Source organism: Rhinopithecus bieti, unplaced genomic scaffold (assembly GCF_001698545.2).
Source record: "Rhinopithecus bieti isolate Rb0 unplaced genomic scaffold, ASM169854v2 scaffold_641, whole genome shotgun sequence".
Lineage (NCBI taxonomy): Eukaryota > Metazoa > Chordata > Mammalia > Primates > Cercopithecidae > Rhinopithecus > Rhinopithecus bieti.
Window position 1 is genome coordinate 2775427 of NW_016803417.1, and position 14483 is coordinate 2789909.

Sequence of the window (14483 nt, forward strand, 5' to 3'; positions counted from 1 at the left end):
ACTGCAATCTCTGCCTCCCAGGTTCAAGCAATTCTCATGCCTCAATCTCCCGAGTAGCTGGGATTACAGGCACCTGTCACAAAGCCCAGCTAATTTATGTATTTTTTTTAGTAGAGACGGGGTTTCATCACCCTGGCCAGGCTGGTCTCAAACTCCTGATCTCAGATGATCCACCTGCTTCAGGCTCCCAAAGTGCTGGGATTACAGGCGTGAGCCGCCACACCTGACCCTGGCTAATTACTTTCAATTTTTGTAGAGATGGGGTCTTACTATGTTGTCCAGGCTGGTCTTGAACTCCTGGCCTCAAATGATTCTCCTGCCTCGGCCTCCAAAAGTTCTGGGATTACAGGCATGAGCCACCTCACCCGGCCTGTCCCTGAGTAAACTCAGCCACTGGTTTCACGCTCACAGTATTAGTGTACCCAGTCATTGATGCCAGGCATAGCGTCCACACTCATCACTGCAGTCCTGGCATACAGCAAGGGCTCAACACAGAACGAACGCAGTGGAGCTGGGAGAATACCTGAGGTCTGAGAGGAACCTAAGAACCTCTATCACATGACAGTTGGGTAAAGTGAGGCCCGGAGAGAGAGGTTTCAATGGCTCACCCAGCCCACGTGGGCCTGGATCCAGGGCATGAAGCTGTGCACGTGCTCCACGCTGAGTCCAGCCAGGGTGCCCCCCAGCCCGGCCATGCGCCGGCTTAGCTCCATGGCCAGGGCCAGAAGGGCCAGGGGTTCCGGGGAAGGAGTCGGGGGCCCGGAGCATGCTCGGCTTGGGCAAGAGTTATCCTCCCGGCTACAGAACAGCGGGCGAGAGTTGTCCTCCCCTCTACAGAACAGCTCCACCAGGCGGGCGAAAGAGCCGGAGGATAGGCGGACCAGCTTGCTGCGCAGGGCGGGGTCCGAGGTCAGCTTCTGGTTAATGACTTCTGCCTCCTCCTCCAGCAGGGCCACCAGCCTCCGCGGTATGGCTTCCTTCTCTGTGGGTGGGGAACCCCGTAATTCTGGACTAGGCGGAGATTTCAGTTGCTCTTGGACCAGCTGTTCCAGCCGCTGAGCCACCAAGGCATAGAAGTCTGGAGTAGCTGGGCCAGGCTCTGAACCATAGCAGGGGCGGATGGGCAGAGAGCCAGGCCGAGGGGACTCAGAGGGTGCTGCTCCTCGCCCCAGGGAGCAGGGAAGACATCTTCGAAGGCGGCTCAGGAAGTCTGTTGGCTCTTCTTGGGCAGGGCTGAGTGGACTTGGAACAGGAGACCCAGCAGCCTCACCACGCCTAAGGAAGGCAGCCAGGACCCTCAGCGTGTCTTCCCGGAGCCGGAGCCCCAGCTCTTCAAAGCCTGCTCCGGGGCCTCACCGCCGCCTCCTCCACTCAACCTGCCGCCGCCTCCACTCATACAAACTTTATTAGTTCAACTTTCCCGCGCCTGCGGACTGGGCCGGGTCGGTAACTGGCCCAAGGAAGAAAGGGAGCCTTGCTTTTTCACTTGCAATTACGGCCCTTCCTTTGGAAATGGTAAGACTATATTTTTAGACTTACATTTCTAGCTTGAATTCCTAACAGGCCAGGAAGATGGCTTCATGCACGTTAAGATATGCAAAAGATTTATTTTTCCTATGATATTTCTTCCTCAAATAGTCATTGGTAGGAATTCTTGCTTTTTGTTAACACCTGTAAGAATATTAACAGACCAGAAAACATGTGTTCATTGGCTCTTACACTATGTTAGGCACTGAAGTAGATAATTTAAAGGTTAAAAATATATAACAGTGGCTTTTTATTCATCCAAGCAATATTTACTTGAATGCTTATCATGTACCAGGCATCTGCTAGGGACTGGATATTTAAAAAATAATAATAAAACAAAGTAACAGCAAAAAAAAAAAAAAAAAAAAACTAAGCTAGATTGGGTCTCCTTTCTTAAGTTGTCTCCAGTCTAAAACCTTACTGTCTAAGTCAACAGTTCTCAATCCAGGGTGATTTTGCCCCCCAGAGGACATTTGACAGCGTCTGGGGAAATATTCAGTTACCACTACTAGGAGGAATGGGGGATGCTATGGAATCTAATGAGTAGAAGCCAGCAATGCTGCTCAACATCTGATAAAATACAATTCAGCCCCCAACAACAAAGAAATTATCAGACCCAAATGTCGGTAGTGTCGAGGTTGAGAAATCTGGCAAATGCACTGGGCTCTTCCTTAAACAGACAGCACTTTCTCCATGTGTAAATTAAACAAAGCAGCTTTAAAGCCACCTCCTTCCCTCCCTCTATTAGGTGAGTTTGGAATATTGAAGGGTCCCTCCCTAGCTGAGGGGAGAATAAATGTTATCCCCACTCCCCACCATCACTTAGGTGGAGTGGCACTGTTCAGCAGAAGGTCAGCAATTCTGTCGTCAGCCCAGACTAGAGACATGTCCTGTTAAATAAGTCTGCCCTAGAGAGAGGACGTGAGACTCTTCCTCTCTATTGGAAGCAGCCAAGCTTCTAGAGTCAAGGCCTTTCAAACAATATTACTAAAAGACAATGACACTCATAATTTAAGCATAGTATTTGCACCTAAATTGAAACTACCATAAAAAATTCTATTGTTTTACTTCTATGTAAGTACTAACTCCAAAGTCTGAAAGAAAAAGTAACCTTACAGTCGTGCTGTTCATGTAGCTACTAGCCACATGCTGCTGTTTAAATTAGTTGACATTAAATAAAATGTAAAATTTCTTCAGTTGCACTAGTCACATTTTAAGTGTTCACTAGCCATGTGACTACTGGCTACTGAATTGGACAGTATGGGTATAGGACATTTCTATCATCACAGGAAGTTCTGTTGGACAGCATTGTCTTATAAGGCTCCACTTCAAAGGATTCTTATCAATATGCACAGTTATTTCTTTAAAAAAAGGCTTGTTTCCTAGCAACTGAGACACTGGGGCAATGCTTTGCATTATCTTATTATCATGGTCTGTTAGAAAGGCACAGACATGTTCTGCTGGGGGGACCACCTCTCTTCTGACATGGAATTTTTGTGAAGGGTTTATGTAATAGACATGGGACAATGTGTCAGATGATTGAAACTATGATTTTCCAGAAGATGTAACAATGTAAAATTCAAATAGGTAACTCCTGTAAGGCATTTCTGATCTAAGTCAAGTGTGTATTGTTAAATATTAATTCCATTAAAGTATGTCAGCAGGGAATTAAGATATGTGACCCAAATATATTTCTTTTTAGTAGCTGAGTGTAATAGAGAAGTAGTGCTCAGTGGATTTCAACTGAAGAAGAGGTGGGATGAAGGGAAGAGAGGAGGTTCAGAATATTTGGAAAAGATTCTCCATGTTATTTTAATGTACCCAATCCAGGTAAGTATAGTATAGAGATATGGAAAGGATAATTGATTTACCTTTCACTGCTGTATGATTGTGGGGAGGGAGAAAGGCTGTGACTTTTAAAAGTCCCTCCCTTTAGAAATTTTGATTAAGTACAACTTTGAGTGGGGCTCAGATATTCACTCCATTCTCTGTTGCTGTCTTTCCTTTCAATGACCTACCTGTCTATCCCTCCCCACCTGGTTATTTAGGATGATCAACTGGCTTTAGAACAATGACCTTAGGCAATTGTTCCTAGTATCAAGAGTCTCTAGCAAACTTTTGCAAGCTGCATATCACAATCTATTCTTGGCTGCATTTTCTTGATCAGTGCCTGAAGTGATGATATGTGTGCTTACTGATCAAAGCAAGTGTCTCATGCACAGAGGATGCATTACCCAGAGAGGACACTCAACTGAAGAAATTCAGGAATCCATTTACTACTTTTGCTCAGGCTGAAAGGCACCCCACTTCCACAGAAAGGTTGGCTATGAGTGTGTGAGCAGGGCTAAAAATGTTCCCCTAAAGGACCTATTCAAGCTATTGGATAACTCTTCATGTAGAGAACCCAGAGTTTGGTAATAGAGCTTTGTCCATTTTGTTAATGTTAGAAAGCCATTACTAGCCATAGGGAAACCTATCCGTCCCCAGAATGACACCTTGCTCTGCTCATAGGTACAAAACTTCAACACTCTTCCGCCTTACCCCTATTTAAATCTCAAACTTTCACATCATGTTTTCAAGATATGTTAGCCCTGAATGGGTTTATGTTTTCACTTTCTTTTCTTAAGTTGATTTGGAATAGCCTTGCTCCATCCTTTTGTTTTCCTCATTCCTGGTTTCACATTTTCTCCTGGTAGAAATCTATTTTTCCCCCATAATATGTAAAATGTTGATCACTTGGAGTTTTTAAAGAATAAGGTGGAACTCACATCATTGTGTAACCATCCAGAATGTACATTCTTTTTGGTAGCATGATGTACAACATATGACATTAGAACAAAATATCCCACCACCCCCAGAAAATGTCCAACCTTAGCTTCCTCCTCTTTTTAATGACCTAAGAGCGTGGTGGTTGATGACGGAAGAGATGAAACTGTGAAGAGACTGAAGAAGCTAGTTCATCAATAGTTAAGAATCCATTTCTAAAAGATCTTAGTGAATATTTCTTCTTTGAGTCTACCTATGCCTGGGATGTCAAGAGGTGTGAATTTCTCTAAGGTTCAGGGAGCCATTAAGGTTTGTCTTCTCAAGGTATCCAGCTAGAGGGGGACGTGGATCTTAAAACCATGTAGAATTTAGGCCTAACAGATGCACTAATACCTTGAAAATAAGGCAGGAAAGAATGAAGAAAGAACCCTAGAGTGGCCTACTGAAGACTGCATCATCCATGAGTAAATATTGAGTGTCTGTTATGGGCCAGGTCCTGTGTGGTACAATGTGTTGGTGTAACATGAGAAAAAATATGTATCTGGTCTTTGTCCCAGTTTCTGGTACAGAGCTCCTAAAACCTTTGTAAATTCCTGAGTGATAGAGTGTCTTTTGCATGCTAATGAGGTGACTAAAGAGGGCAGTGCTTAGATAGCTTCAGGATAAGGGTTGGTCGCCAGAGGAGCCAACCACCTGATTATAGGGTTAGAATTGTCAGCTCTGCCCTGCCTTCCTCCCCACCTCCAGAGAGGGGAGAGGGCTGGAGACTGAGTTCAATCAGCAGTAGGAAATGCTTTAGTAAATCCTGTCTATGTGGTAACGATGCTTTCATAAAAACTCTGAATCAATAAGGGTAAGGGAGCCTCCTGGTTGGTGACTACATTGACATATTGGGAGGGTGTATTACCCAGAGACGGCATGGAAGAGCTGTGTCCCCTCCCTGCCCCATACCTTGTCCTGTGCATCACTTCCATTTGGATGTTCCTGAATTGTATCCTTTATAATAAAAGTTTAATTGAAAGTAGATAGCTTTTCTGAGTCTGCCAGTCATTCTAGCAAACTATTGAACCTGGGGAGTTGTTGTGGAAACCCCCAAATTTGTGGTAGACTGGGCAGAAGTGCAGTAGCCTGGAGACATCATGTACAGCTAGCAGCTAAAGTGAGGGCTTCTTATGGAACCGAAGCCTTACTGTGTGGGGTCTAGGCTAACTCTGGGTAGCCAGTGTCTGAATCAAGTTGAATTGTTGCCACCCAGTTGGCTTCAGAGTGAGGCAGGAAAATAGGGTTTGGAGGCAGGGGACATAAGGCCCATTCACACTTCAGCTATGACAGGAAATATCCTCTCCATAGGATGTACACTGAGTAAATGACTTTGTAATTTTACTTCATCCTCTCCATTTATGTAGGGCATACACCAAGTAACCAATGGAATTGTCTAGAGGGTATTTAAACTCCTAAAAATGCTGTAACAGGGCCTTTGAGCCCCTATGCTCAGGCCCGCTCCTACACTGTGGAATGTACTTTCATTTTCAATAAATCCCTTCATTCCTTCCTTGTTTTGTGCGTTTTGTCCAATTCTTTGTTCAAGATGCCCAAAACGTAGACAGCCTCCACCGGTAACAAGAAAATCAGAGAATTCATTGGTATTGGAATGATACAGCTGGGAATAAAGTGGTGAACAGGAGTAGACATCTTTCTACTCTCAAAATTTACAAATAGTATCCAAGTGAGTTTGTTGGGGTTATTTAGCACTATGCTATATATTGTCCAATCACCCCCTCCAAATCTACTCACCCTGGTCTTTAGAGGCTGACCCTCATGGAACACTTTAATGGGCACTCTTTTTTTTCTGTCTGTAATTGGGTTTGAACAATGGGGTGTCCTGGGAGGAAACTGAAGTGAGGGAGGTAAGTAAAATCAGGGTATTGGGCTCTCCTCTCAACATGACTTTCTTCTTCCTGCTTCTGGCAACTCCTCATCTCCTTGTGCATAAGGGTGGTGTAAGCACTTCAGCTTCTAATCTTTGGTTTTTGCCTGCAAACCCTTGTGGTTCTATTACATCTTGTATACACCCTTGTAAAAAGTTCCTTATTAAATAAACCTCCTTTGAATTATCCTAATATGAGTGTTCTTTCTCACTGGGATCCTGACTGATGCAAGCACTGTCCATTTAAATGGTGGATATATGTTTGCAAAGTATGTTGAGTTTTATTTTAGTATACTTGATGCTAAGTCAGCTGTTCAGCTACTTAAGAAGGTGACCTTGGTTTGCAATGATAAAATTGAATTATAGAGTAGGATGCTTATCCTCCTATTTCTTTTGGCAGGAAAGTATATATTCAATGAGGTACAGAGAAGGGGAGCTAGAACGTTAGTTCTGTTTTATAGCATTTAGAATTACAATTTCTGTTGCCAAAATGTTCCTCTTACCCATTATGATTCTGACATTGATACTATATTCCAGGCTTTGAAGAAGCATTAATAGTTTGGGATTTTACCAAGATAATACTTGCTGATGAGAGGTTGATAAATGTTGCAAAAAGTCCTTGTTATTAACTGTTTTATTGGTGAGATGGAACAGGGTAGTGACACTCAGAAATTTAATAGTTGTACCTGAAACATGTTTTCTTTCATGATAAACATTTGAGTGACAGAGAGTCCAGAAATGGGTTGTGAAGAGAGCACAAAGTGTGTGCTTTTATTATTTGTTTGACAGAGGTTCCGCCATGGAGAACCACATCATAAAATTTACATTTGTTATTGATCTTTTTGCCTGAGCCCCACCCTAGCACCTCCATTAGAATCTGTTAGAAGTCAGTTTTTCCAGATGATTAATTCCTTGTAAAAAGAGATGAACTGAGTTTGTAGCCTTTCACAGGAGACTATGAGCTTCCTTTCCTCCTTATTTTGCTTACTAAAGTCATTACTGAATTATAAATTAGGGTGGCCAGATGGGATAATCAAAGCTGGTTTCAACCCATCTATAATCCATTGATCTGTAGATAAGACGGAAAACTTTTCTCAGAAGATGGTACTTGTGTACATCTCTAGAGAGTTGGAGAGAGGCTACCTGCATCATTGATCACTAACCTTTATAGATAAAAGCAATTTCAAAGGCCATCTACCCCACAATGCTATAGATGAGGAGACTGAGACCCTGAGATATTAAAAGACTTACCCAGGAAAACAGCTGCATTACTTTGTCAGGGTTGCCATAACAAAGTATCACGAACTGGGTGGCTTAAACAACAGGACTTTACTGTCTCACACAGTTCTGGAGATGGAGCATCCACAAGTCAAAGGGTTGGCAGGATTGGTTTCTTCTGAGGCTATAAGGAAAGGATGTGTTCCGGGGCTCTCCCTTTGGCTTGTACATGGCCATCTTCTCCCTGTGTCTCTTCACATTATCTTCCCTCTTTGCATGTTTGTCTTCAAATTTCCTCTTCTTATAAGGACACCAGTCATACTGGATTAGGGCTTACTCTAATGACCTTATTTTAACTTGATTGCCCCTGTAAAGACCTCTCTTCCAAAGATCACATTCTGAGGTACTGAGGGTTAGGACTTTAACATATGAATTTTTTGGTGGACACAGTCCAACCCCTAAGCACATCAACTATCTGAAAACTGACTAGAATCTTGGTCCTCTGATGCTCTTGTTCATTTTTTTCCTATTACACTACTATGCCTTTTAATATTATTGTTCCCGTTGCTACAGAGACCATTCCTTCTTTCACAGAACTAAGAGACAGGGATGTGGTTAAAACCTGAACTTTTCTCAGACACTTCAAATGATTCCATTTGGAGAGGTATAAGGCCAAAGTAAATTCAGAGAAGTTATGATCCTTATTAACATAACCTGAACATACTCCTCTTGGGGATAAAGATAAACAATGATTTTTTTGTATTATCACATGGCTATTAATGTTGAACCTTTAGAGTTAGAAACAAAATTCTCTCAGACTGATTTTATGAATTGCAGTTTATATTATTAAATTGTGATGATAAATAAGTTTGCTCAGTTTTTCTCTTCTTTGACTTGAGTTTCTCTACCCCTGAAAAATAGCCTGCCAGGGAAAGGAGCTTTTCTTTCTGGATGTCCTACAGATGAAGCTTTGGCAGAACTATTGTCAATCCAGGCATTTAATTCTCCTGAAATCATGTTGTCAGTTCAGGGATGCTTGAAGCATATAAAGTTTAGGTGGCAACGGAATCAGTGCCAGATATTTAGGGATATGTTTGCATATAGGTAGGCAGGATATTTTTATGTTGTGCCAAGTGGTCTTTTCGGGAAAGTGGATCTAGACAAGACAAATAAGTGTTTAATTCATGTCAGGTCACTGAAGTCAATGTGGCTTATTACCCTCACATCAACCAAAATTGCTTGGATTAAAGGTTGGAACAGAAGAAAACTAATAGTGTATTGAACTCTCTAGTAATGACTTCATTCTTCCCATTCTCACATGGCCTAAAATGCTTATTTTCAAGGAGGGGAACCTAATGCTGAGAGAAATAACGTGATTAGTCCAAGAACACAGTATACTGCCCCCATACAGCAAGGTGCTTCTGCCCAGTATAGCAGCTGTCATGCAGGACTCGGGTGCTGTGTGCTAAGTGGTAGTTCTAACTATCTAGCAATATTTACTAGGGAACACCTAAGTTCAGGCCTTACCTACAAAACCAAGTCACAGAATATGTCTCTTGGTACTTATGGGTAGGAGGTTTTAGGATGTACCCCTGCACTCCTTCCCACCAGCAGTGTCTCCCAAAGCTCATCTCTTAGATTATCAGTCTTTCATATATGTCAAGAAAAAAACTTTCATTAAGTGATTAAATAAATTTGGAAAATGCCACATGCTGCATCCCTTTCTTAGATATTCATCATGCATGTTAGAATATTGACAGCTTTGCAATGTCTGGCAATGAAAAAGCCGTTTAAATTTCTTTAACCAGGTGTTTCCAAAAGTTATCTGACAGAACCATTTGTTCATGTAAAACCCATAAGTTGCAAGCAACACATTTTGAGAAACCCTGTCTAAAATTTGCATAAGTTGGGGAAAGATACACATTAACAAAGAATTTAGATCAGGTTTAGAGATGACAGAGCAAGAAATCTGTTGAGATATCCTTGTAGAACAGGTGAGTGATAATCCTTGTAATCTGCCCCAAAATATTCCTTGTGGCTATTAGCAGGAAGGGAATCCTAAGCTGGGCTGGGCAGGCTTTACACATTACAGTCTTTCCTCATTGAGGGGGTGTGGATGACTGTGTGAATGTTTTTGTGTTTGACCTAGATAATCAGGTGGTTTAGAAAAGAAAAAAGAGCACTGGGCTAATGATCAGAAGGTACGGTGTGTTTTTTGCCTTTGTCATGGACTTGTGATGTGACATCTCAGCAGTCCCAGTGCTCCACTAGTTAGTGTGGATGATGTTGTACAACCTCCATCTCTCTGTACAGCACAGGCCTTTAGTGTCCAAAGGCCTCTCTGTTCACTTGGGACCTCAGCAAATGCTGTCTGAACGTGAAAGGGAAAAGGAGGATGTTGTCAGGCTGATGACATAATGTCTACAGTGTTCTGGTCACCTCAGGAGGAGCAGAGGGTTTGGTGCAAAGGGCCCTGCTGTTCCTGAGGGAGGTGTGAATGACTGTCTGACACCCTATATAAACCATGCAGCGCAGCCTGATTGGGCCACGCAGAATGTTTGTAGTTAGACGCTCCTGTAACAAAGACACTTTGGTTTTAAACGACAGAAATCACCTTGAACTTGCTTCAGGAAAAGAAGACACTTTTAGGGTAGTAAAATACTTAAGCATCTGACAAAATTTAAAGAATTTAAACAACCACATCTCAAGAAAGTTCAGAAACACAATGGTGCAGGGGATCTCCCTTTTTCTCTGTGTCTGTGTCTCAGCTGTAATTCTTGGCAAAGAGAAGTGTATAGGCCCAATTATTGGTCAAATCCCCCTCTCGTTCATTTAGCTATAGCATAGCTAACAGCCGTGTCTCTCTCATTTTTCCTGTTAGAATCCCAATTTGTTCAGGACAGTGTGACAATAGCTTGATCTTAGGGAAGATACATTCCCACCCCAGTCTCAGAGGATGAATTGTGATAGTCTAAACCAGTCATAGTAATCCCATTTCTCTTTGTCAGTAATTGGTTGAGAGTGGCATTGTGACCCAAGTCTAATGTAGGAGATATAAATAGAAGTTAGTTGGATATGATTCTGGGAAAGCTTTTGTCTTTCTTATAAAAAGGAACAACAGATTTCCCAGGCATGGCTCTGATTCCTTTTGCTTTTCTCCTTCTCTGGAATGCAGGCATGATGCCTGGTGATTCAGCAGCCATCTTGTAACTGTGATGTGACAAGTATGATAGGAAAGCCGTGTGCTAAGAATAGAGGGCACAAAGGAGAAAGAGCCAAGGTCCCTGTATGGTTGAACTGCCACACTGACACTGGACAGCATCCCTCCTGATTTGTTCTTATTTGAGAAAAATGAAAACCTATTTGTTGACATCACAGTATACTTTAATAGGTTGTTGTTATTGTTGCCTTTGCCTGCAACCAAAAACATTCCTAAGTGAGAAAATTATATAGTAAAAACATGAGTGCCAGGAGCCAGCTCCCATGGCTCAGAGAATGATTCTCAGATCTTTAACGGATAGAAGAAGAGGGGATGGCACCTACAATGGTTAGGTATTCAAAAGTATCTACCAAAGCCACCCTGGAGTCTTGAAATCTCACCACTGCTTTAGAGCATAGAGAGAAACGCTGTTCATGCCACTGCACACCTGTCCTAGATAGGATTAACTAATTCTACTGATATTTATTGATTCTGCATTATCTGCTTGACATTTTTCTAGGTGCTGAGCATTGATTGGTGAAGACAGAGAAGGTCTTGGTTCTAACTGAGCTCACATTCTAACAGAGAAAATAGAAAATAAACATGAAAAACAAATGAATGGGATCACTTCAGAAATTGAAAAGGTCTATAAGAAATACAAAACAGGGTGTGTGATAGAGGGTTGGGGAGGCTGTGTCCATGGAAGGCCTAAGAAAGTGATATTTGAAATGAAACTTGAGTTACAGAAGGGAGCCAGCTGTGCAAGGCTGACGACCAAGCATTTCAGGAGGGAACAGCCAAGGCAGAAATGAGCATGGCCTGCTGGAGACCCAGAATGAACTGATAGTGGGTTCCCACTGCATGGGGCCTGGGGAGGCTACCCATGCTCATCTCATGGTAATGTGCCAGCAGCTCAGCCCACTGGCATCATGATGAATCTTGAGGCTGCTAACCAGGCTTCATGTTGCATAGGTGAACTGTCCCATCACCTGCTTGAGGCTGGCAGAGCCCAGGGGGTGAGACCACTGGGGGTGGTCTATATAGTGGACTATGACCAGACTGACTGATCCCCTCATGTTCTTTCCCTTTGAGAATGGATCCATCATTCCCAGCTGCAGCTCCTATGCTCCCCAGGGGACTAGCTTCCCTTGGAATGGGGTCAGCCCTGCTCTGGAGGGACTGGGAGAGCATTCAGCTAGCACACAGCTGCTACAGGACCACGCTCCAGTTACCCCCTCAAGTTATGACTGCCCCTGTTGACATTGTCTAGCACTTGAGAGTCCCCTGTGTAGAGACCCTGCAGAGAGGCAGGAAGCCTGTGAGAGCCCTGGGCTGGTCATACCTGACATCAGCTTCAAGTGATACTTATCAGTGAAGCAGTCACATGAGATCACAAGGCTAGAAGCTCCCTCAAAGGTCACATTGTCCTGCATTCCTCGTGTGTCTGGTTCTACCTGGAACAAAAGTGTAAGAATGCTATCACCCCACTTCTAACAGGTTGCCTGTGAAACAGGATATCCACCCATCTCTTGTAGACAGTCCAGTTATCTTTTTCTCTAACACTTGAACTTGCTGGCCATTGGAACCACTATAATTATAATAGATGTTAGATTTCCTGTGTGAGAGATGGGATGTGAGGAATGTGACTGTTCACCTTAGAAGAGTAAGGTTGCCTAGAAGTGCCTAACCTGCCATTTAGAAACCCTGGGTTTGGTTTTCCTACACCTGGAACACAAAGCCACAAAATACCAAAATTGGAGGCAACCTTGGTGATTAATATCCCTCCTCTTACAGACGAAAAAAAAAAGGAACATGACCTGACCAAGACTAATAATAATACTACAAAGGAAGGCTCTTTGGGATTCACATGGTCTTGTCATAGGTGTTTATAGAATTTGGTTGTAATGTGCCCTTTGACTGATAGGACAAAAAAAAAAAAAAAAATCCTTGCATGTCAAAAATATGTGCCATCAAAGTTCTGCATGCCTCTGTCTGGTTTGATTCTCACCATCCTATGTAGTGGGCATTATTTTTTTCCTTTTACACACAAGGAAAACAAGGCCTAGAAGGGCTAAGTCCATTCCTGAACTGGGACTTCAATCTTTTGCCTTTTATTCAATATCATTTCCAAGTCCATCTCCACTTTGATTCTCTGGGGATTGATGGTATAACAGAAATTAGCCGTAACTTGGGTAGGGCAAGATATATAGGAGCTCTGAAAAGTCTCTACCCTATTCTGGAAGCAGATATTGTGGGTTGCTAGAAATTCTAAAGAAAGGATTCTGATTTTTAGTGACTCACCTTCATTGGCATGTAAATACTTCCCTCTTAGAACCACTGTAGCTGGAGCAGGGGCCTCATGGCTGCTAACGGAATTTGGTGCTGTCATCTCAGCAGCTACCTCTCCTTATCTTAAATACCACCTCCCAGGATAGTGTGGTACTGAAAAGCTCAAGCTGTTAGAATCCTCTGGCTACTCCAATTCCTGGTTCTGTCGCTTTAGATGACCTGAGTGATCTTATATAAACTTCCTATATCTCAGTTTTTCCCTCTATAAAAGGGGGCTAGTTATAGTACCTTCCTGAGAAGGTTAAAGACTAAATGAGGTAAAAAAACAAACAAACAAACAAAAAAAAAACCAGAACAAAACAAAACAAAGCAAAAAAACCTTAGGAGAGTAAAGTACTCAATAAATATTAGTTGCTGCTGCATTTGCTCTTGAGACAACCAACAGAATTTTGTCACAGAGCTGAGTTTTCACGAGTACAAAAGGAATATGTTCATAGTTCATGGAGTCGGTGGGCATGCCAGGGTGAGAGGTATCCAAAAGACAGAATCACATACAGTTTACTTTTTTTTTTTTTTTTTTTTTTTTTGAGACAGAGTTTCTCTCTTTTTGCCCAGGCTGGAGTGCAGTGGCATGATTTCGGCTCACGGCTACCTCTGCCTCCTGGGTTCAAGCAATTCTCCTGCCTCAGCCTCCCAAGTAGCTGGGATTACAGGTATGCACCACCATGCCTGGCTAATTTTGTATTTTTTTTAGTAGAGACGGGGTTTCTCCATGGCGGTCAGGCTGGTCTCAAATTCCCGACTTCAGGTGATCCGCCTGACTCGACCTCCCAGGGTTCTGCGATTACAGGTGTGAGCCACTGCACCTGGCCCAGTTTACTTAACTCCGGGTAATGATTGCTCTGGACCTTATATGACAAGGGTTATCTTCATTTTCTGCCAGTATCACCCCTCTGCCCCCACCCCCCTCAACAAAGCAAAAGGCTTTAACTCACCCACCTGAAAAGCTAAAGCTGACCTGGAAGTTATGATTATGTATTTATTTAGTCCGAAAGAAGAAACAGAAGTAAGAGCCTTTTATATAACTTGAAGAGTGTAAAGGAGCCAATAATAAAAACCATTGCCCTGAACTTTTCCAAAGCACCATAAATCTCTCTGTTATGATTCCCCAGTTGTTGCCAAGGTATCATTTGTCTTATTGTTTTTGTCTTCAAATAGACTAAAACAAACGTTAACGAACTTCCTTCTGTTAGTTTGTGTATCTGTGATCAAAGGCTATAAAAATGCTACTCTTTCAAGTTACTCCCATCATCTAAAATGTACCTGATACTTATTTTGTGGTTTCTCAGTAGTATTCTGATTTTAATTTGATTGCTTTTTATGTTTGTCTCTTTTCCCATTCAAAGCTGTTTTTTCCTCCCTTCCCTCCCTTTTGTGTGTCTCTCTGTCTCTGCTGGTATTTTTTGCGTGTTTAGATCATCTCTCTACTGACCTTTCAGTGGCTTAGCATTTTGTTGCAATGCACAACTGAAGTTGGGAAACAGAGCCAAATGACAA

At 42.6% G+C, this 14483-nt stretch overlaps 1 protein-coding gene across 1 annotated transcript; it reads right to left on the reverse strand.

Moving 5' to 3' along the window:
• Window positions 1–596: 596 nt before the first annotated feature.
• On the reverse strand, window positions 597–13026 carry LOC108536339 (bcl-2-like protein 12). Its single transcript, XM_017882999.1, is given in 5 exon segments — window positions 597–1395; window positions 1397–1477; window positions 11985–12091; window positions 12292–12362; window positions 12939–13026. Coding segments are annotated over 5 exon segments (1146 nt in total).
• Between the last annotated feature and the right edge of the window lie 1457 nt (window positions 13027–14483).